The sequence below is a fragment of the Limanda limanda genome, chromosome 2 (genome assembly GCF_963576545.1).
Source record: "Limanda limanda chromosome 2, fLimLim1.1, whole genome shotgun sequence".
NCBI classification, from domain to species: Eukaryota; Metazoa; Chordata; class Actinopteri; order Pleuronectiformes; family Pleuronectidae; genus Limanda; species Limanda limanda.
In genome coordinates, this window is record NC_083637.1 from 9193321 (window position 1) to 9214852 (window position 21532).

The 21532-nt window shown below is 41.0% G+C and overlaps 1 protein-coding gene across 4 annotated transcripts; it reads left to right on the forward strand.

Moving 5' to 3' along the window:
- Positions 1–135: 135 nt before the first annotated feature.
- Positions 136–15923, forward strand: arfip1 (ADP-ribosylation factor interacting protein 1 (arfaptin 1)). 4 transcript variants are annotated; one of them, XM_061091700.1, is made up of 10 exons: positions 136–362; positions 3402–3766; positions 8168–8269; positions 8537–8645; positions 9202–9303; positions 11606–11718; positions 12034–12255; positions 12385–12542; positions 12945–13119; positions 13209–15923. In XM_061091700.1, the coding sequence occupies exons 2-10, from the start codon at positions 3404–3406 to the stop codon at positions 13362–13364; spliced, it is 1500 nt and encodes a 499-aa protein (XP_060947683.1). In that variant the 5' UTR covers positions 136–362; positions 3402–3403; the 3' UTR covers positions 13365–15923. The 4 variants fall into 4 exon arrangements, with proteins under 4 accessions (XP_060947683.1, XP_060947691.1, XP_060947699.1 ...); XM_061091708.1 differs by lacking the exon at positions 9202–9303; XM_061091716.1 differs by lacking the exon at positions 3402–3766.
- Positions 15924–21532: the final 5609 nt, after the last annotated feature.

The following is a 21532-nucleotide window of genomic DNA, read 5'->3' on the forward strand; positions in this document are numbered from 1 at the left end:
CTGTCTGTCTGTCTGTCTCTATCTATCTATCTATCCATCCATCTAAGTGCATACACCTCCATGAACCAGCAGAGGGAGCCCGCATGCAGCATATGATGCAGTTCGCCTTTGATGACAGCCGAGGGCCCCCGTACACACAGTGGCTCAGTCTTCCGGGGTTCGAACTGCGAGTCCGCTGCTGCTGGAGAGCGACGCTCCTCCGATGAGAACTTTGTAGTTTTTTATCCGAGCGAGTGTTTACACAGAAAACAGGCGGAAGCGGCGACACGTCCGGCGGCGCCACGACACCGAGCAGGGACCCAGAGAACCGAAGCTAACGGCGGCTAACAGTGCTACAGAGTTAGCCACGGCCGCACACACAGGTAAAGTTTTTTTTCCGGCATCGCCATTTCCTTGTATGCAAAGAGTTGTGCAGCTTTTTCGAAACGGGGGAGATGACTTCCGGACGTGTTAAGTTAGTTTTAGCTGGTTAGTTAGCTGGTCGCATTAGCCACGTTAGCTAGCAACAATAAATGGCTGTGTGAACTCAGATGAGTGTTCGGCGTTAAGCTAACACAGGGTGGAGGGTGGGGAGAAGCCACACGTAGGTTCTGTTGAATGTTTGCAGTACATCCGTGTATCCTCCATCCTTCAACAGTACACACAGTATACTGCATTTAAAGTACAAGTATCGCTAGTACTTCTGGACCACCTGCTCAGTCACAGGACTCTGCAGCAACAGGTAATTCACCTGACATGGCAGTTTTTGACTTGTCATGTTCCAGCAGCTGTAAAGATTGACACGTGTCCGCTTCATCTTTACGGTAATTACTTTATAACCAAGAGATTAAACTTGTTTCCCTGCAGAGAGAGAGAGAGGAAACCCTGAAGCGGGCACGTCACTTCACATTCTCCAAAGTGACTGCAGATATTTACCTGTTACAAACCCGATTATTGATGGAAGCTTGAGGTCGTCACATGCACCTTTTTAGAGGAAAATGTTCAGTTTGGGTTTATTTGCAAAGAACAAACTCCAGAAAGCAAATGTTTTTCTTGCAAACTGATATAAACCTTTGCACTGCCACAAAAATGTAAAGGAAACAATAGCAATTTGATGATCACACATAAATAAGAATGTGTCTTTAAGAGAGCTTTAAAAGAGAATCAGGAGAGAGATTGTGTCAAAGATTGGAAGCCCTCATTGAAAACACCCGGTCACTTCTTGTCCTCAACCGGGACTTTGAGAAATGGCCTAAGGATACGACAGGGCACGTATGGTGTTCAAGGATCTGATATATTCTTAGGTTAGCACCTTTTTAGAGGGAAATGTTCAGTTTGGGTTTATTTGCAAAGCATAAACTCCAGAAAGCAAATGTTTTTCTTGCAAACTGATAAAACCTGTGCACTACCTCAAATGTAAAGGAAACAATAGCAATTTGATGATCACACATAAATAAGAATGTGTCTTTAAGAGAGCTTTAAAAGAGAATCAGGAGAGAGATTGTGTCAAAGATTGGAAGCCCTCATTGAAAACACCCGGTCACTTCTTGTCCTCAACCGGGACTTTGAGAAATGGCCTAAGGATACGACAGGGCACGTATGGTGTTCAAGGATCTGATATATTCTTAGGTTAGCACCTTTTTAGAGGGAAATGTTCAGTTTGGGTTTATTTGCAAAGCATAAACTCCAGAAAGCAAATGTTTTTCTTGCAAACTGATAAAAACCTGTGCACTACCTCAAAAATGTAAAGGAAACAATAGCAATTTGATGATCACACATAAATAAGAATGTGTCTTTAAGAGAGCTTTAAAAGAGAATCAGGAGAGAGATTGTGTCAAAGATTGGAAGCCCTCATTGAAAACACCCGGTCACTTCTTGTCCTCAACCGGGACTTTGAGAAATGGCCTAAGGATACGACAGGGCACGTATGGTGTTCAAGGATCTGATATATTCTTAGGTTAGCACCTTTTTAGAGGGAAATGTTCAGTTTGGGTTTATTTGCAAAGCATAAACTCCAGAAAGCAAATGTTTTTCTTGCAAACTGATAAAAACCTGTGCACTACCTCAAAAATGTAAAGGAAACAATAGCAATTTGATGATCACACATAAATAAGAATGTGTCTTTAAGAGAGCTTTAAAAGAGAATCAGGAGAGAGATTGTGTCAAAGATTGGAAGCCCTCATTGAAAACACCCGGTCACTTCTTGTCCTCAACCGGGACTTTGAGAAATGGCCTTAGGATACGACAGGGCACGTATGGTGTTCAAGGATCTGATATATTCTTAGGTTAGCACCTTTTTAGAGGGAAATGTTCAGTTTGGGTTTATTTGCAAAGCATAAACTCCAGAAAGCAAATGTTTTTCTTGCAAACTGATAAAAACCTGTGCACTACCTCAAAAATGTAAAGGAAACAATAGCAATTTGATGATCACACATAAATAAGAATGTGTCTTTAAGAGAGCTTTAAAAGAGAATCAGGAGAGAGATTGTGTCAAAGATTGGAAGCCCTCATTGAAAACACCCGGTCACTTCTTGTCCTCAACCGGGACTTTGAGAAATGGCCTTAGGATACGACAGGGCACGTATGGTGTTCAAGGATCTGATATATTCTTAGGTTAGCACCTTTTTAGAGGGAAATGTTCAGTTTGGGTTTATTTGCAAAGCATAAACTCCAGAAAGCAAATGTTTTTCTTGCAAACTGATAAAAACCTGTGCACTACCTCAAAAATGTAAAGGAAACAATAGCAATTTGATGATCACACATAAATAAGAATGTGTCTTTAAGAGAGATTTAAAAGAGAATCAGGAGAGAGATTGTGTCAAAGATTGGAAGCCCTCATTGAAAACACCCGGTCACTTCTGGTCCTCAACCGGGACTTTGAGAAATGGCCTAAGGATACGACAGGGCACGTATGGTGTTCAAGGATCTGATATATTCTTAGGTTAGCACCTTTTTAGAGGGAAATGTTCAGTTTGGGTTTATTTGCAAAGCATAAACTCCAGTACTACAATGATTATTTGTATCTGGGAATAAGTACTGTGCAGATGGATGATAATCAACACCCAACAGATAACCTTGTTAAAGAAAAAGTTTTCTAATTAGCTACATTTCTCGATGGACATGTAACTTTCTCTGTACTTTTCTTGTTCTGTAAAAAAGGAACCAGTATATATGTCATGTCAACGTACCATTATTATAATAGAAAACTGGTCAGACAGGTTAACAACGTTTATGTTCAAGCAGCAGCCTAGCTTTTTTTCTTTAAGGGTTCATGGAATACATCCTATGAGCAGTAGGTTTTGTTAAACAGGGATTTATCTTTCCTGTACATGTACAGGACTGGGGCCTGGGTAGTAGTTCACTAGCAGCAGTCAGCCAGCTTGATAGGACCCATTCACACCCTCCTGTCTGTCTGTTTTCAGGTATGTCTGAAGTTAGTCTTGAGGCTGAATCGGGGAGGACCTCAGCTGAGAACCCTCAGATGGAAAGTGAAGAGTCTGACAAGGCAAAGGAGAGCTTGAGTGAGGATGAGAGACAGGAGAGCGTAGACGACCGTAGGGGAAGCGCTAGCACTGATGAGGTGCTGTACGACATCCCGATTGACAGCGGTGAGGAAAATGCAGGAAAGAGTGACGAGGACATTCAGAAGGAGTGCGTGGTGACTCACAGGGATGCTGAAGCTGCACACGAGTCTGTCAGGGTAGACACGGGGGGGCACAGGACAAATCATCATGGTGAAACAGCTGAGGCGCCAGAGGAGAGCGGAGATTCTGACACTGAAACAAAGGTGATATTTATCTTCCAGCTTTAGCTTTCTAGCTCTTCCTTGCAGCGCACCTGTTGATGTGGCTGTTGTGATCTTGATTTGCTGTGTTGGTGGCGGTCTCTTTTCCTATATATCCAAAGAATGATTGGGTTTGTTCTGAAGCTTTATATGATACAATCAACAACATGCCCATGACTTCTAGCCCTGAGGAGTGTGTTTGTGTGTGTGTCTGTGTTTTCGCCTTTTGTTTGTGTTGGTAGCGGTGTTTCAGATTCCATTCTGCTTTGCTGGAGGGCTTAAGAGAGATAGTTGGTGTAGTTGTGGCTCTCGGTGCAGTTGGTGGCTTTCTCGCTGATTCTAAGTGTCTGTGATGTTCCGTATGTGTTTGGAGATATTCTAAGCTTTGCTCAGTTTATTGGCTTTGTATTACGCTGGCTTTCCTGAAAGTTATTTCTTATTTCTATCATTGTGTAAAAAAAAATACACTCACCAAGCACTTTATTAGGAACGCCATGCTGGACGAACCCTCCCTTGGCTCTCAAATCAGCCTCAATTCTCCGTGGCATTGCTTCCACAGGATGCTGGAAACGTTCCCTTGACATTCTGGTCCAGATTTTTTCCAGATTTGTCAGCTGCACATTCTTCTGTTCTACCACATCCATAAACTTTCCTTTGGATTCAGGTCTGGCGACTGGGGAGACAACTAAAATACAGTGAACTCACTGTCAGGTTCATGAAACCAATACTTGGTGCATTACGATGCTGGCAGCAGCCATTAAAAGATAAAGATGGCCATGAAGTGATGCATTTGGTCAGCAATTACACATAGAGAGGCTGTGGCATTCAAACAATGATTGGTTTATATTAAGTTGCCAAGGAAATATCCCACACACCATTACACCACCACGACCACCAGCCTACACATACATGCTGTTGATGCCAGATACTGTCTGTTTGTCCCAGGAGACATCATGATTCTTAAGACCAGGATATGTTTTCCAGTCTTAATTGTCCTGTTTTAGTGAAGCTGGGCCCATTTCAGCCTCAGATTTATGTTCTTGGCTGACAGGAGTAGAACCCGATATGGTCTCCTGCTGTTGCAGCTCCTTTGCCTCAGGTTTCGACATATCTAAGATGCTTTGCTGCTCACCACAGTTGTAAAGAGTGGTTATCTGAGTCACCCCTGCTTTCTGTCAACCCCAACCAGTCTGGCTATTCTCATCTGACCTCATCATCACCAAAGTGTTTCTGTCCACAGAGCTGCTCCTCAAAGAATGATATTTCAGACCATTCTGAGCAAAAACTCTTGAAACTCTCCATGAAAATCCCAGATCAGCAGTTTCAGAAACACAAATTGGCCTAGATCCATCACACCACATTTAGTGACTTTATTCATTGCACTGCTGCACATGTTTCTAATAAAGTGCTCAATGAGTGTATACAGTATGTATTTCTATGATGTATTTGAGACATTATTTGTTGGTAAGTATACCCTCTTCTACAGCCATACGCTTACCTTGTGTGTAAGTGGAAAAAACACGTGATGTAAACAATCCAATTTCCTCATAATAGTTCCTATTTGTACGTTGGGTGTGTACAGAGCCCTTGAACTCTACATGCTAACAGTCACATGGCTGGCAAAGTGAGACGGATTTGGACTCCTGACTGCACATTCTAAGGCAGTCCCACATTTCTTGTGTTATTGGAACGTGTGACTCGGAGCCCAGAGCTATTATTGCACAGCAGATTGCATAGATTTCAAACAGAGAAACTCCTCTTTTTTGGTTATACCCTCTCCTTTTAATAGCCCTATATGTAGCACAGTTGTTATCCAGAAATATATCCATCCATTCTGCATTCCACTTCGAACACTTTTGCAGTGAGAATCCAGCTCTGGAGGCAAGATGAGGCTTTTCTTTCTCCTCTTTGGCTGACGCAGCTAATTGCACAATTAGCTCATTGTTGTTATCCCTCCCTCTCACGTCAGGTTAGCTTGTATCCAGGATACTGAGCTGCAGGGAATGGCAAACCATGACATGCCATACCTTGCCCTTACATACGCCTGATTAACTTTCAGCCACTTAACCACCTTCCCTGATCCACTGGGCCAACACTGTTAGCAGGCTTTCCTGTGGACTGTTTGCAGATGGTGGGTGGGATCTTTTTGGCTCAGAGCCCTGATCATCAGTGGATCCACGACTGAATTAGTTCCATAATGCTTTATGACACTTAAATCTAGATCTGTGGATAGTTATGGTTCAGCTGTAGCTGAATGGGGGGAAGAAAAAAAAACAGGATCAGCAAATGGTGAATACAATCTGCCTTTATTTACACCATTTTTTTTAAATGCATGTAACCAGAGATGTGCCTCTGTCTGACAATCCGTTAAACTTGGTGTCAGAGAGAACTATCAGGCAGGAGTCTGTCTGATCTGCATTACGTAGGTGGACAAGCTTAGTAGTGCATGTCTGAGTTTCCTGCCTGCATGCGGGCGTCGTGTGGCCTTTAAGTATTTATGCCACACGACAACAGACAAAGGGTCTGTGTCCTGAGAATTATTTAAAAGGCCCTGACGTTGGTCGTTTTAGTATGTTATATTCTGGTTGTGCATATTCCAAGTCCTGATAACATGTCTGACATATCAGAAATCTTTGTATGTGGATCCTGGCTTTAAAATTTAGACTCACAAGAAGGAAAACATCCAGTCACTCAGCTTCCTCACGTCCAGCCTTCTCATCCACGACCAGTTTAACCCGTTCTTATTTGGTCATGTATCATGTTATCAATCGTATTACAAATGTCCAATATATATCTATATAATATCCGTCATTCTCTGAGAGTTTAAGGTCACAACCTTCACTCAGGAGTAAAAAAAGGGAATTTTAATTTGAAAGTAATAATATAATCATTTTGATCTTCATCGTTATCAACCTTATCGGAATGATTACTGTGATTATTGGAGTTGATCTCAAACACTATGAAACTAATGTAGGATAACCATTATCTTAATATAATAGATGATCTTTATATGTTTTATATTAATTTAACTGTAAAATAAAATAATCTTTTGTGCCCCTGTGTATTTACAGAGGTTTGTGGGGTTTACATGTACTAGGATTATTTTAAGTTTTTCATACCAATTTAGAATCAGATGTCTGTACCCAGAACAAGGAGTTATATCTTTTGGTCATTTAAGACATACATTACTAAATTACATAAGTAAATGTGGGAGATTTAACAAATTAAAGTATGTGTTATTAATTGAAACACATTATTTAAACTCCCTTGTTTACCTGCACAGTGAAACCAGTTAGTTTAGACGAGACCTGGATCTTGTTACCTGGTGATCTGGTAGCTGTTTACATTATTTACACACCGGTTGAGGTCCAAAGAGCATGGATCTGTTTCTAAGGGACTTAAGATTTATTGATCATTAAATTCAGTGGTGTATTGTTATTCTACATTTAACAGCTTTACATTGTAAGACCAGTCAAAGCTCACATCCAAAACTCTATAGTGATTAGACAAGTGGCCTAGTTCCCAAGTCCACAGTGATTCGGTCCAAAAGAAATTTACTAAAAGTAGCACAGCTGTATTTTCAGCCTGCAGCAATGGGCAGCCAGTTCTACAGCCCGAACAAAACTCATGTGGTCACACACTGTTGTCTCCACCCTTTGGCTCGCTAGGAGACAATATGTTAATGTGCAGCTAACCAGCCACCATGTCACTGTTACATATTAATCCACAGGGACAGACTGTCCATATGATTTACAATTATATTACATATGGAGAGTTTTTTCCTTTTGCAGGCTCCTGTAGCACAAGATTTTCCAAATTAGAACATAAATGACAGATTTAATGTGACAGGCTGTTATTCAGATATTTGATGTTTAGTTAAATAATCACACAGCTCTGTAAACTAGAAGACAGTTGAAATTCAATGTCAGTTGTTTCCCAAGAACGACATACACTGTGAAATGCTGTAATGATGCAACATAACAAACTTAAACCTCTCTAAGCCGCTCATCCTGTCACACAAATTAATGAAAAGAACAATTGAAAGAGCATGGTTTGGCCAGAAGGTAAATTTGTGGTGTAAATGGCTGGGATTGGACAGTTTAGCTGCAAATCTTAAATTGTAATCTGTTATAACAGTATTTTTATTGCATCGATACTGCTGTTAGGGCAGTAAAATGGTCATATCTTCAAATCTGGGAGTTTTGTACAATCTTTTGTTCTCAGGATTTATTGGCCCAGGCCAATAACTTCCACTGTGGCAGTGTCCACAAGGTGGCAGTCCACAGCCACTGTGTCCTTCTAGTGGACCCTGAGTCCTGTTGTCTTAATGGTGAGCTGTCCTCAGGTTGTCAGCAGGAAGGTTTGAGCTATAACCTTCTTCCTTTCACCTCCCCCCCCATACAGGAAAGCACGATGGCTGAGGAGTCCCATAGAAGCTCAGCCGCTGAAATTCCAGTCACCAGCAATGGAGACCTGGATCAGAGCCCAGAGACAGTATTCCAGAGGGTAAGAGTTTATTAAGAGACTTTTCAGAACGTATACACTCACAAGCAAAACTTTGAATAGGTCCTGAAGGTCGTCAGGTTGAAAGACGATATATTATAATATTATAATAACAATGAAACAAATAGAGCCAATATACAGAGCCTATAATATAGAAAATGAAATATTAATATTGGTGGAGCACTAATATAGAAATTTCACCAAACCTTTTCCATGTCAGTACGCAACCACTAAACCTGTTAATACAATCCCTGTTTGACCTTTTCATAGGACCCTTACCCCGGTGGCCCTGGTGCTCTCAACCTCTCCGAGTCCTGTGTCTCCTCCAGCAACTTTGCTTCAACAACAGAGGGCATCATTGAATCAGGACCATTCAAAGGTAAAAACTCCACTCTTCATTTTCACTATGATTGTCTTGAGTTTTGTTTTTGTCTCAATTACTTTTGTAAGATGCAGCAGCTCATTTGAAACTCTCAGGTTTTATTTGGTATTTGCTTCATTCAGTGTTTACAGGCCATCGTTCTCCCTGTGGCTCTACATTTTTTTTATCTGTGTGAAATTTAAGAGGGCCGACATTTGAATTTGTAAAGGTGGACATCCAATTGAAAATAATGAGTTTCCTCTGATCTCTAGGCTTTAACCCTCTTTTCCTTTTCATCATCACGCCCTTATTACAAATGCTAATACAAGTCTCCTCACAGAGCAGCAAGCTGTTGTTGACCATTTTACCACAGGGTTGCCATGGCTATTTTCCATGTTATTTACACAGAACGAGGAAGGCTTTTGTTAATGACAACAGTCACTCTGCGACATGGGGAGAGCTGAAATATCAATAAAACGCACAGGAAATCAACATCAATGACAAATTTCCCCCTTATGCTTGTGTAGGAGGGAGAGTGACATACTAATGAATCATAACTCTGAATATCTCCCAGGGTCAGCAAGCCTGCCCACGTCTCCTGTGGCACTTGTAGCTCCCAGCTCGGCTGTTGCCGGGCGCCTGGCGCGCTCTTCCAGCGATAGTCAGGCTGAGCAAGGTACCCGCAGGAGTATGAACGAGATGATACTGAATCATCACCATCTGCACACTAAATTAACCCCAATCTACTGGACCTTTCTCAGTTTCCTACCTTCTCCTTGTTCCCACAGGCTGCGCTACATTCAGAATCAAACCTGTCCTCTCCCCCTTTCTTGTTCAATGGCTCTGCAAACGTTGCCATTGCATAAATCTGGGCTAATAGAAGTAGTTTGTCTGCTTTCCACTTGCTAATTTTAAGTGTTGATATTCTCCTTAGAGTAATTTTTCTAAGATCTAGACATCACTATTTCTAGATTCGATGCAACTTCTTGATGCCTTAAAATATTTGCTTGGCTTGGAAAGAAAACTGCTTTCACGATTAATCTCAGTGGGTTTTCCTGCTTGCAACCTTTGTCCTCGCAAAAGTTGTCACCCATAGTCCGGCTCTGGTGAACCTGAAACTGACTTAATGTGGTAAAAGGTTGGACCAATTGTACTTGACCAAAGTCAAATAAATATATGGATATTGTCCTGTGTTGGTAACACAAAGCTTAACTGGAAACACTGGTTGCTAAACACATGCTATACAGTCTGTATAAAGCTGCAGGGTAGATGTTAATCATTATCAGTTGTATGCTTCATACTTCTATAGCATCCCTACATAACCCTCATAGCTGAGGAGTTTATGGTTTAGCTTAGTAGACTTGAGCTGGTAGAGGTCTTTGACAAGCAAATACTAAAAAGTTAGTTAGGTAAGTTTTTAGTTTAGATTGTTTGACACTATGAGAAAAGAGACTGACTGATTAATAAACAACTAATTAACCAGATAAATGTGGTCCAGCCTAATGAAGAGAAGCATTAGGTTGTCAATTGTAAGCATCACTTTGTTGAAGCTAAAATTACAGCTTTTTACATTTATTATGAAACTGTAAATGTCTTATATTTATGTAGTAACTTTCCAGTCTTATATCAACCACTCAAAGCATTTAGCCATTCACACACACATTCATACGTTTCTATACGCAGTGCTCCTCTATCACTCACCATTCACAAACTGACGGCACAATCGTGAGGGCAATCTATGCGTTTAGTGTCTTGCCCGTGAACACTTCACCATGCAGACTGGAGGTGTCACGATTAGGGTTGCAAAATTCCGGGAATATTCGAAGTTGGAAACTTTCCATGGGAATTAACGGGAATATACGGGAATCAACAGGAATAAACTGGAAATGTTGTGGGTAATTTATACTAACTGTATTTACCTTGTCATATACAGACATAAATATAAACATTTTGTTGTGTCGTAGGCTGATTTGAGCCCTGAGGAAACTTTGGGCACTTGACTATACGCTTCTGCATCTTTGTGTCATTCTTAACATAGGTCTTTGCACAGTATTTGCAAATGTACACAGCCTTTCCTTTTACATTGGATGGTGAAATGTCTCCACACATGAGATAGTGCACGTGGCATTGTTCTGTAGAATAAGATGAGAAAAAAGTTTGTAAAAAAAAAAAACGAATGCAATGCCACAGATATAAATAGTTAGCCAAACATTTGGAATAGTCTGTAAAAATATTTTACAATTGATGGATACATGAATGGAAATAGGCTAGATGAACAGATGAACAATCCTCAATAAGCATGCTAATATATTTTCCCCGAGTAATATTGAAACTTACCTGACTAGTCCTGCACACTACAGCAGGCCTCAATAGCCCTGCTGTAGTGTGCAGGATGCTGGGAATTATCTGTGCATGTGATGGAAGAATGCACAGTGGAGGGTTGAAACTCAACGTGCAGTGTGTGCTGCATTCCATACATCTTTAAAATAGTGTTTTGAATGATGTTTTTATTGCTCAGCGTTTAATTTGCATATATTTTTTTTTTTGCAAAATTCCCAAGCTTAATATTCCCGTGGAAACTTTCCGCCCCTTTGCAACCCTAGTCACGATCGAACCAGAAGTTGGCTACACATTTTCTGTCAGATAACCTTTACCTACAGTTCGTCAGTTTCCGGACTCCAATCTATTTCCCTCTGTGCCCAAAAGTTTTGCTGCAATTGTCAGTACATTCAAAGTGGGTTATTGTGACTAATTGTATTCTCATTTTGATTTGAATAATCACACATGCCCCCCGTGTTCTCTAATGCCTTTTTAATTTGTTCTGTGTGGAAGTTTCAGTGTCAACAAGACAACCCTAATGACACTGTTTTGATAATAACTTGACATGTACTTCCCTAATTTTCACCACAGGCTTTCTATCTTTCAAATAATTTAACTGAATCGCTAACTAAATGAATGAATGACTTTTAATTGTCCAGGCGCAATGAATGCACAGCCAAACGTTGGAGCCCTGGTCCTTTCAGATGACTTAAAGAGCCCAGCCATGGAAAAACTGGACCTAGTGCGAAAGTGGAGCATCAACACTTATAAAGTAAACCTCCCTGTCCTTGATTTATTTTTATGTCCCTCCTTCATTCTGCTACTCTTCTCAGCCTTGGCCTCACTCTTTATCTTCTCTCAGTCAAGTAGGAAGTTGGCAGACAAAGTGAATTATTTCCCAAACTGACAACTGCGTTAACTGATATCTTGTCTTAGACTTTGTTATTTGTTACAGCCTGTTCTTTTGATATATTCTTTCATCAGTCTCCTCCTTCTCCCCCTGACTCAAATACAAACTCCTCACAGTCACCCACAGTATTCTAACATGTTAGCGTGTGTGTGTTAATCAGCCTGCTTTCCTCTGCAGTGTACCAGGCAGATCCTGTCAGAGAAGCTGGGTCGGGGCTCGAGGACCGTCGACCTGGAGCTGGAGGCTCAGATTGAAGTCCTTCGTGACAACAAGAGGAAGTACCAGAATGTGATAAGGCTGGCTCAGACGCTGGCCAATCAGCTGTCCCAGATAATGCAGACCCAGAGGCAGCTGGGCGACGCCTTCGCTGACCTCAGCCTCAAGTCTCCAGAACTCCATGTGAGTCTATATCTATTGATACATTCATACGTTAACCTATCTTGTTTCGTGATGAGTGATCGCAAAAGAGTTGACTCAAGGTTTTATTAACCTCTAATTCTCCTGTTCATGTTTGATTGTGTTTTTCAGGAGGAGTTTGGTTTCAATGCTGAAACTCAAAAGCTTTTGTCCAAAAATGGAGAGAACCTGCTGGGTGCCATCACATTCTTCATCGCCAGTGTGAACACACTTGTGGACAAAACAATCGACGACACCATGATTACTATCAAACAGTATGAAGTAGCCAGGTAACATGCACAATTATGCTTTTAACTTTATAGAACTGTTTTTTCCAGCTGCACTTGGTCAAAGAAAAGCCAATCAAACTTAAATCTACCTTTTTATTAATCTTTTTTGTTTACTTGGGGGCAAAGCAACAAGCAGTAATTATCATATCATCTTTATAAAGTTGATGAATGTGGTTGCAAACAGTCCACACATCAGCAGACAACAGAAGAACAGTATAAGTCCTTCAGAAGAGTGTTTGTTTCCTGCTGAAGTATAAAAGTCGAATAATTATTCTCCCTTTCGCTCTATTTTTGGCTAAATAAATTTTTCCCAGTTAGTTGTCAATTCGGTGTGTCTTTACATTTTGTGATGTAAATTCACACACACGGTTCTGATGGTGTAAAATGATGTCACTTCCCCAGAGTTGAGTATGACGCCTACCGCACGGATTTGGAGGAGCTGAACTTGGGGCCCCGTGATGCCATCACCATGCCCAAGATCGAGCTGTCGCAGCAGCAGTTCCAGCTCCACCGTGAGAAGTACGAGAAGATGCGAGAGGATGTTGCTGTCAAGCTTAAGTTCCTGGAAGAGAACAAGGTCAGCTAGAGCCTAAAATCTGTGTATCATGTTCATCAAAGCCAAATCTGCTCATAATCACTCGTTCTCCTTCCCCGACTGCCTAACAGGTGAAGGTATTGCACAACCAGCTCATCTTGTTCCACAATGCCATAGCTGCATACTACGCTGGAAACCAACAGCAGCTGGAACAGACACTGAAGCAGTTCCACATCAAGTTGAAAATGCCAGGTGGGGACAGTCCATCTTGGCTGGAAGAGCACTAATCACTCCTCAAAGCCACAGTGGCTCAGTTTGGGGCTTTGACGGGAAATGTCAAGTTGTACAAAGCAAACGACAGGAAACCCTCTTCTACAACTACAACTCTACAACTGTCTTTTCAAATCTCTGAATTGTCAATCTTTTAACAAAAAAAAAAAGAAACCACAATCTGTTTTACTCTTGTTCTTAAACAATTCTTCTCAGCTGTACCTGTTTTTCAAATCATAGGAAATGCACTTTTATACTGTTTGACAAAAAAAAAAAAAACGTTGAACAGGAGTTGCTGCAGTAAACACATCTGGAAACTGTTCATCTTTTGTATTCCAGCTTATGAATGTTGTGTCCCAGCACGGCGGACATGCTGGTTCTGTACGGGCAGCTACAAGATTAACATCGTCTGCCCATTATATTCACATTATCGATATCCCTCTCACCAGCAGACTGAGATGAGGATGCATGCTTTATCAAGGAAGATTTTCCTTTACACATGTTGTGATAATTGGGGTGGAATCACATTCAGATGTCTAGGTCATGCAAATGCAAACTGATCATCTTTAAAAGCAAACACTGAATAAAGTGATAGTTTGACATTTTGGGGAAATATGCCTATTTTCTTTCTTTTGCGTAGAATCAACACCATCTCACATTCGTCACTTAAAGGTTCAGTGTGTAAGATTTAGGTGAAAAGGATCTATTGGTAAAATTATCCAAGTGATTTTCCCTTGTGTGTTTCATCTAAATTGTACAAATTGTTTTATTTTCTCTAGAATGGAGCCTTTATATTTAAATACTTCATATTGACATCAGGGTCCTCTCTGCAGAAGCCATCATGTTTTTTACAGTAGTCCAAACTGGACAAACTAAACACCTTTTGAGTTTTTAACAACTTAAGGCTACCACAGGTTCTCTTCCATGTTTGGAAGGGGAGGGTGAGGTCAGGGGTGTTCAGCTGCAACATGCAACTTCGCCACTAGATGTCACTTAAGTCTACACACTGAACCTTTAATGAAAGCCAGCACCTGGTTTGTTAGGATTAGCTTAGCATAAAGAATGAAAACAGCTATTCTGACTCTGTCCAAAGGTTAAAAAACATCTCCCTGCCCTCTAACTGACACTAATACAAAAACCAAAGTGTATAAAAAAATAAGTTGTGGTTTTATGTGGGGCAGTGGGTTGTACCTTAGGACAGAGGCGGGCAAACGGTTTCCCTGTTTCCAGTCTTCATGCTAAACTAAGCTAACAGATAGAGTTATGGACTAAGATTTAGATATTTCCCAAAGTGTCAAACTCTTGCTTTTAATTTAAGATTGAAAAGTTTGGCCGTTAACTAACAAATGTCACGTGTTATATGATCATGAGCCTCTTACATGGCATTAACATGTGTCACAGGAAAAAAAGGTCCAATGCACCCGAGTGATGTATTTACAACTGATGGTTCGGACGGATTCGGGGGTGGTCTGGGACGCGTTCAGGGACTGTTTTCTAAATTGTGTATTGTAATTCTTTCATGTTTTGGCAGACTAGACATTGGAAGTGAAATGCTGCCCCCCGTGGTTAAAAACAGGAACACATTTAGTCTTTGCAAACAGAATTGACTTGTATATAGAGTGGAGACATGTCAGGTGTGTACAACCCATGTTGTCACAAATTCCCTATTTTCCTACGACTGAACCAGTGTGTTGAATCTCCTCTATTTCAGAGAAAGTGAGGGACCTGCCTTACGTGACGAAACGTGCCTTGATTCATGAATTAGTTCCACTCCTCTCCTTCATGCTTACTGGTCTTTCAATCAGAAACAGGCACCGTCACTACCAGTTTTCAGGACCAACTCTCGATGGAAGAGAATGGACCAAACAAACGCACACTCCAATGATATATTTAAAGCCTATATCACGTCAGAACACTCCATACGAAAATAAATTATAGCTGTGTTTTGTTTTTAATAGGAAATGCTCCATTAACTGTAGAAAGTCAGAATCTATTTGAGGAAATGCTATTTCTTAAGGTATTTATCCATATTGCACACATGCACATTTATGCATTTGAGACTAATTACAAAAAAAACTTTTTGATATGTAAATTGTGAACCAAATTACAAATAACCCGAGAAACTTTGTCTTTTGTAAAGTGTAAAAGACCAGCATCCTTTGCCTGTGCTGCTGACGGTTTCCTTCATTGGGCTTTATAAAAGTATATTTTTCAAAGGGGATGTCATATCCTCACTTTGTTGATTTGTACTTTTACTACGGCTCACTGTAGCAGTGTGAGAGTGTGAACTTTGGAAAACAATCTCTTGTTTCCTGGAAATAGGTGGATATATATATATATATAAATATATTTGTAATTTTCTCTTTTACCTTGAGTGTGTAGTCGATGACCAATGCAGCCGTTTGTTCTTTGTTTCTTTCTTTTTCTTCCTGAAGACCCACAGAATGATGGGCTAGTACTATTGTGTACTAGTGGATCTCTACCTTTGTAATAATGAAACATTAACAATTGGTGAGTTTAAAAAGATTCAGAATGTGGTGTAACCTTTTGGAAAATAAAAAGTTTCTTTTCTTTAAGCGTCTCCGGAGTTTTGTTTTGTTGGGTTTTCATGGCAGTAGCTTGAAAGTGAACAAAGAAAAATGAATCACGGGATATTTAAAGTTGTAGCAATGAAATTAATTTACAATACGCACACTGCCTTGCAGACTTTTAGCTTTATTATACTTAATGCACTGCATTCAATCTCATAATTGTATCAGACTCATTGTGTAATTGTGGAAACGTTGAAGGCCTGTAAGAATATCAAAGCACATAATGGATGAGGATTGAAATCAAAGAAAACTTTTTGTCACGTTATGTGTGTTGTGAAAACATGGCGGAGGGCGTGGCTGGCGGGTGGGGGCTGCATCAGGACATAGTGTCCCCAAAGTGCGTGCGTCAAATGCTGATATTTTCTTTTATAAGTTTATTTAAATCATCGACCAAAGAAAACAACAATTTCTCTTTCATAAGACTTTAATTAAAGAAAAGCAAATAGCTCAATGAAATAAAGAATGTTAATAGTTGCAGGACAACTCAGTCCCTCATATCTGTCCCGAAGTTACAATTCTTTTTATACCATTCAAAGAAGATCGCTAAATTATTTACTTGACACAACAAAACAAAACATTCACATTTCATTCTTTTTCCTCAACATGCTAGCTTTAATTGTTTTTTTATTTATCTATGTAGAGATTGTTGCATAAACTGATTCAGTTTGGTTCTGGATCTTGTATTTCTAAAGATCTCAGCTCCTTTAAAGTTATAATCTCTTTCTCTCTTTTCAAATCTCTTGAAATATATGTTTTTGACCTTCGATAGATGAAAAAAACACTCATCATTTTTACTTACAAGATATATCATATCAAGATAAAACTTTGTGATATTAATATAGTTTGTTTGTATTTTGAACATTTGCCACACATTTCTAACAATAGTGCTGTAAACTGTGATAATGCTGGTCACTGTAATCCCAGTACAAGGGGTTATGGTTTATGTTTGCACCAGTGGTCACAAGCTGCGGGTGACGCGCACAGGAGGGGGGCACACGTGCACGCGCCTGCTCCACCTGGTCCAATCGCGGACGAGGACGCTCGCCACAGTGAGCTCGTTCTGCGGCTGCTGGTGTCAGTGTGTGTCTGTCTGTCTATGTGTGTGTGTGAGTGAGTGAGAGAGAGTGTGAGTGTGTGTCACGGCTGCAGTGACACACAACCTGCAACACAACGCATCAACTAATCGACCAGCTCCAGCGGTGTCGGAGCGGATTACGTGCCCGGAGCAGCCTCCTCATCCCCGGGTAAGTGGAGCAGGACGCGGCCCCTCTCTCTCTCTCTCTCTCTCTCTCTTTCTGTCTCTCTCTCTCTTGAACGTCCTCTGCTGCTGTTTCTCACTCCTCTCAGGTGGAAGGTAGAACATGTCCTGCAGTGCAGATCCGGGATCACGTCAGTGGAGGTTTTCCAGGGTCTGAATCTGTTGCTTTGCTCATGGGTGAAGGTGCAAAACCCACAGGAACCAGCAGCTTGTTCTCTGCACTTTGGGAGAACTTATCTTGGTCCATTCATTGCGGTTACTATGGAGACCAAGAATGTGCTTAAATACAGATTAAAAGGAAGGATTTTGTGACCTTAAGTGTAAAATATGTTCTAGTTAGAGGGATTTTCAAATTAGCAGCCACTCTTATGTAATGTGATTAGTTGTAGTTTTACACTGGGCAACAATGAAACTGGATTAAATGTGGATTATTTTACATTAACCAGGAGAAAAGTACTACCAGGCTTTGTCTTTACTATATGGTAACATTAGTCATTTTGAGTTAGTCAAACTTTGTTCTATAGAACTTAAATAATGTAAACATACATGTATATCTCTAATTCTTACTAGTATACAGTCAAGACTCTTTCTTTGCAATTGACAGTACCCTCCTGAAGTTTGTATCACGTGGCAGTTTACCTACTTGGACTAATATTGTAAATATGTGAATGAATACTTATTCACATTCAGTAAACAACTATTGCTTTAACTTATTCTTCATATAAACGTGTTTTCCTAAAAGATCATTGTTCTATTCAAGAAAGTTGGACAGAAAAAGTTCCCAAAGTTGAACTTTTAACTCTCGTTTACGCAGACTTTGACATTTGGAAGAACAACTACTCCAGTTAGGAACCATCGGATCAAAAATAAGTGACCTAATGTGTCTTTATCCTTAGAAGATTTTCCTTCCTTGGTGGGATTGATTGATTTCGACTGCCACCACAAACGTGTAGAAGTCCAGTATTTCTCCATGGACACTTTTATCTTCCATTAAAGTGATTTCTTCAGTAAGAATCACTGTGCAGTGCTGCAGTGGTTGTTGTGGATTCCTCACAGGCCCGTTTACTTCAGCATGTATGGCTTTATAACTCCGGCCCTGTCGGGTTTTGTCCTGCACCCCAGACCCCGGCTTCCTTGGCTTTTGTACACTATTATCCACGCTGAGATGAATTAGAGGGCAATCCATTCAAGTGTGGGGAACAATGCTCCCCCCTGGAAAAAAAAGAAGGAGCTTCTCGGTGGGTCAGGTCAGGGGGGAGGGCGGTGTCACCCCCAGTTGCTGTGGAGGCGGAGAGTAACATGGAAAACTCAATTCTCTGACGTCACCACGAGGAGGAAGATATTTGGGCTTGAGTTATTTGTGTGGGAGCATGGAGGAGCTGAATAGTTTTTGGCAACTTGGGTCAACTGAAGTGTCCTTTATGTCTCGAGGAGGAAAAACAGGCCCAAAGTAGGAGTCCAGACGAAGAGATTCAAACTACAGAATGGAAGTGTGAAGCCTCAGGGCTGAAACAACCACACAATATTCCTCCCGAGCATGTTGTCGTCTAAACATTGTTGTGAGGATCCGTGCACCTTGCTCACCGGCAGAGTCCCATTGTGTAACGTGAGCCGTGCCTGTAAGTGGTGTTTCGGGTTGTGTACTCCTAATGAAGCCTGCTCTGTCCCCGTGCTCTTGGGCAAACACTTTTCCCCACATGCCATGTAAACATGTTTGCATTCCCACCGTGTCTCCCTGCTGTTGTGTCTCCATGGCGACCCCGAGCACCTGCTTTATTTGTCACCTCCGTTCATCACAGTCACCTGCGGGCCGCTCTGTTGCCTCAAGGCGGTTGTCGAGCCAGTTCTGCGTCTCCGTGGCAGTCGCTGGTGTGGATCCGCAGCAGGTGAGAGAGAGTGAAGCCGGAGACGCACACACCTGATGAGACCTGGTGAGACCTGCCTGCAGCTGAGCACGGCACCAGGCTCAGATTGCCGGAGCAACAATTGGAGATCCGAGTGGCAGCGGTGGTGCTACAGGCCAGACGCCGATCACAGGCTGCGTGTTTTTGATCTGTGGCCTCCCAGACAAAGTATCCCGTCACCTCTCACCCCCCCCCCTCCACCCCCTCCTGCTCCTCCTCACTCGGTGGGTTTGGTTTCAACTGGTTTACTTCTTCTCCTTTGTGTTTTTTAGCAGGAGACTCGGTTTGACAGCAGCTGTGCGTGATGGAGACTACACTCTGACTCAGTGTGATGCTGCTGTGCCCTTCTGTGCTTACTATTGTAAGGAGAAGGCCGTACAATGTCAACCTCCTTTAACTGTGTTTATTTTTCAGATATTAGTTTATGTGCGAAGTTTAGCAAACAGGGAGCGTTATTGCTGTGTCCACCTGATGAGTGTAAGGCAAGTTTATTTATCCAGCAACATTCAGATCCAATGCAAATCAAAGTGTTTAGCAAAGGAAAGCTGCTAAGAAGACATTAAAATAACATTTAAATGACAATTAAACAAGTGAGTCAAGGGCATAAAAGAAGAATAAAGTAAGTTAAAACACTTAGAACGGCCGCCTAAAATTCAATCAAGGGCCGAAAACGTTACCTCCTTTCTAAAGGGATTAAATTATAAAAATACATTAAATTGTTGTAGCCTCACAGAAGTTAAGCAATGTTCAGTCTTGTCGTAGCTCTACTAGCTTCACTAAATACTCCATTATGTTCACCAACTAACTTACTAACTTTGTCTGCCATTTGGTGTAGAGTATTATTTTCAAAGTTTGGCCATCGCAGTTTATCACCCTATCCAAAAGTCTACTGGCACTTTTCTTAGCTAATTGTTTTTGTCTGGCCTTTAGTCCAAGTCCTGAAGATATGAATGTTTTTGTTATTATTTACAAAAACATTTACAATGATATAAAACAAAGAAAAGCAGCAAATTTCAAGAAGAGATTATAAATTGTGGCATTTTTGTCCAATAACTGGCTAAGATTATTAATCCGTCATCTCGAAAGTGTTGCTAACTAGTTTTCCCTTGTTTAACAAATCAATGAATCCACATATCATTGCAGCAGAAATGTAAATATGTGGTGGATGGAGTTTGAAGCCGATGTGACGATTTATTTATTTCGACGACAGCATCAAATTCTCTGCTGCTGATACCAACAACTTTTTACTGAGTGAGACGTTGAAGGACATTTTTTTCTGCTTTGTCAGTTTCTAGGGGGATGAACAGATTTGTTGTTTGTTTGAATCAGATTATATGATCCTCGGTTGCAGCAGAGATACACATTCATATTAGTCTTAGCTCGAAACCCGTGTGAAGCCGGTTCAAACAGTCATTGACGCGTCAGGCTCGCGTGCTCTGCAAAGTGGCAGCTTAAATCTTTCGAATCTGAAAAACTTGTTTCAGACACAGGCTGTCATTAGCAGGTTTATGCTAAGCTCGGGGGATATGTTGTGTTGGGGGCTGCTGTATCTGCACATGGTCTTTACCCAATCCGGCGCTCGCTGACTCTGCGACTCCGTGAAAAAGACTGCAGCTACAAGACAGTTTCAAGTTTTGCTGTCAGCTTATTTTTGGAGTGAATCTCTGTGTGTGTAGAATGGTTTTAATGTGAAGTGATCTTTTCCTATAATGAGCTTAAATAAGACCAGTGCATTTTACTTTCAGGCTGAGATAAATGTGTCAAAGAAGTGTGTTGATATTATGAAACCCAACACCTTCCATAGCATGTGATGTTACTGTTAACAAGGAGGTGGTTAAATGTTAGCTGTTGTCTTGATGTTCTGGTGTCTCTCAAGATTTAGTTGCTGATCAATTGGTGAAATGAAGCATCATATAAACTCCTTTAGACTCATCTTTTAAAGGCCAGTATCATAGCAACTGTAGCAGACACCTGAGATCTCATTTAGTAAAAATACTTTCCTGAATATAATAGCACCGTTATATCCAATAAAATAAGCTTGGTCCTTAGACGATGCCATGCAGCTAGTTGTTGTGACTCATTACTGAAGCCTGAAAGTAAAAACAGCAGAACACAGTGTCAAAGTTATTTGACGTTATAATTAATCAAATCTTAAAGTGCCCCAAATAACCAACTAAGCCTTTTGTACTTTCCAGACGTAACTGCATAACCCAGAAACCCACATTTCTGTCGTAAGAACTTGGATAAATCTCCGGTTCGCCAATTAACAAAGCTCAGACATACCTCCCCGGACCTGTGGCAACTTTCCTTCTGTCTGAACTTTAACAACTTGAATTACTTAACAGTAGATGGGACATGTGAATCGCCCAGTGGTTCTCATTAATATAATTCATACAACTAGATGCTGAGGTGGAAGAGGGGAAACAATCAAG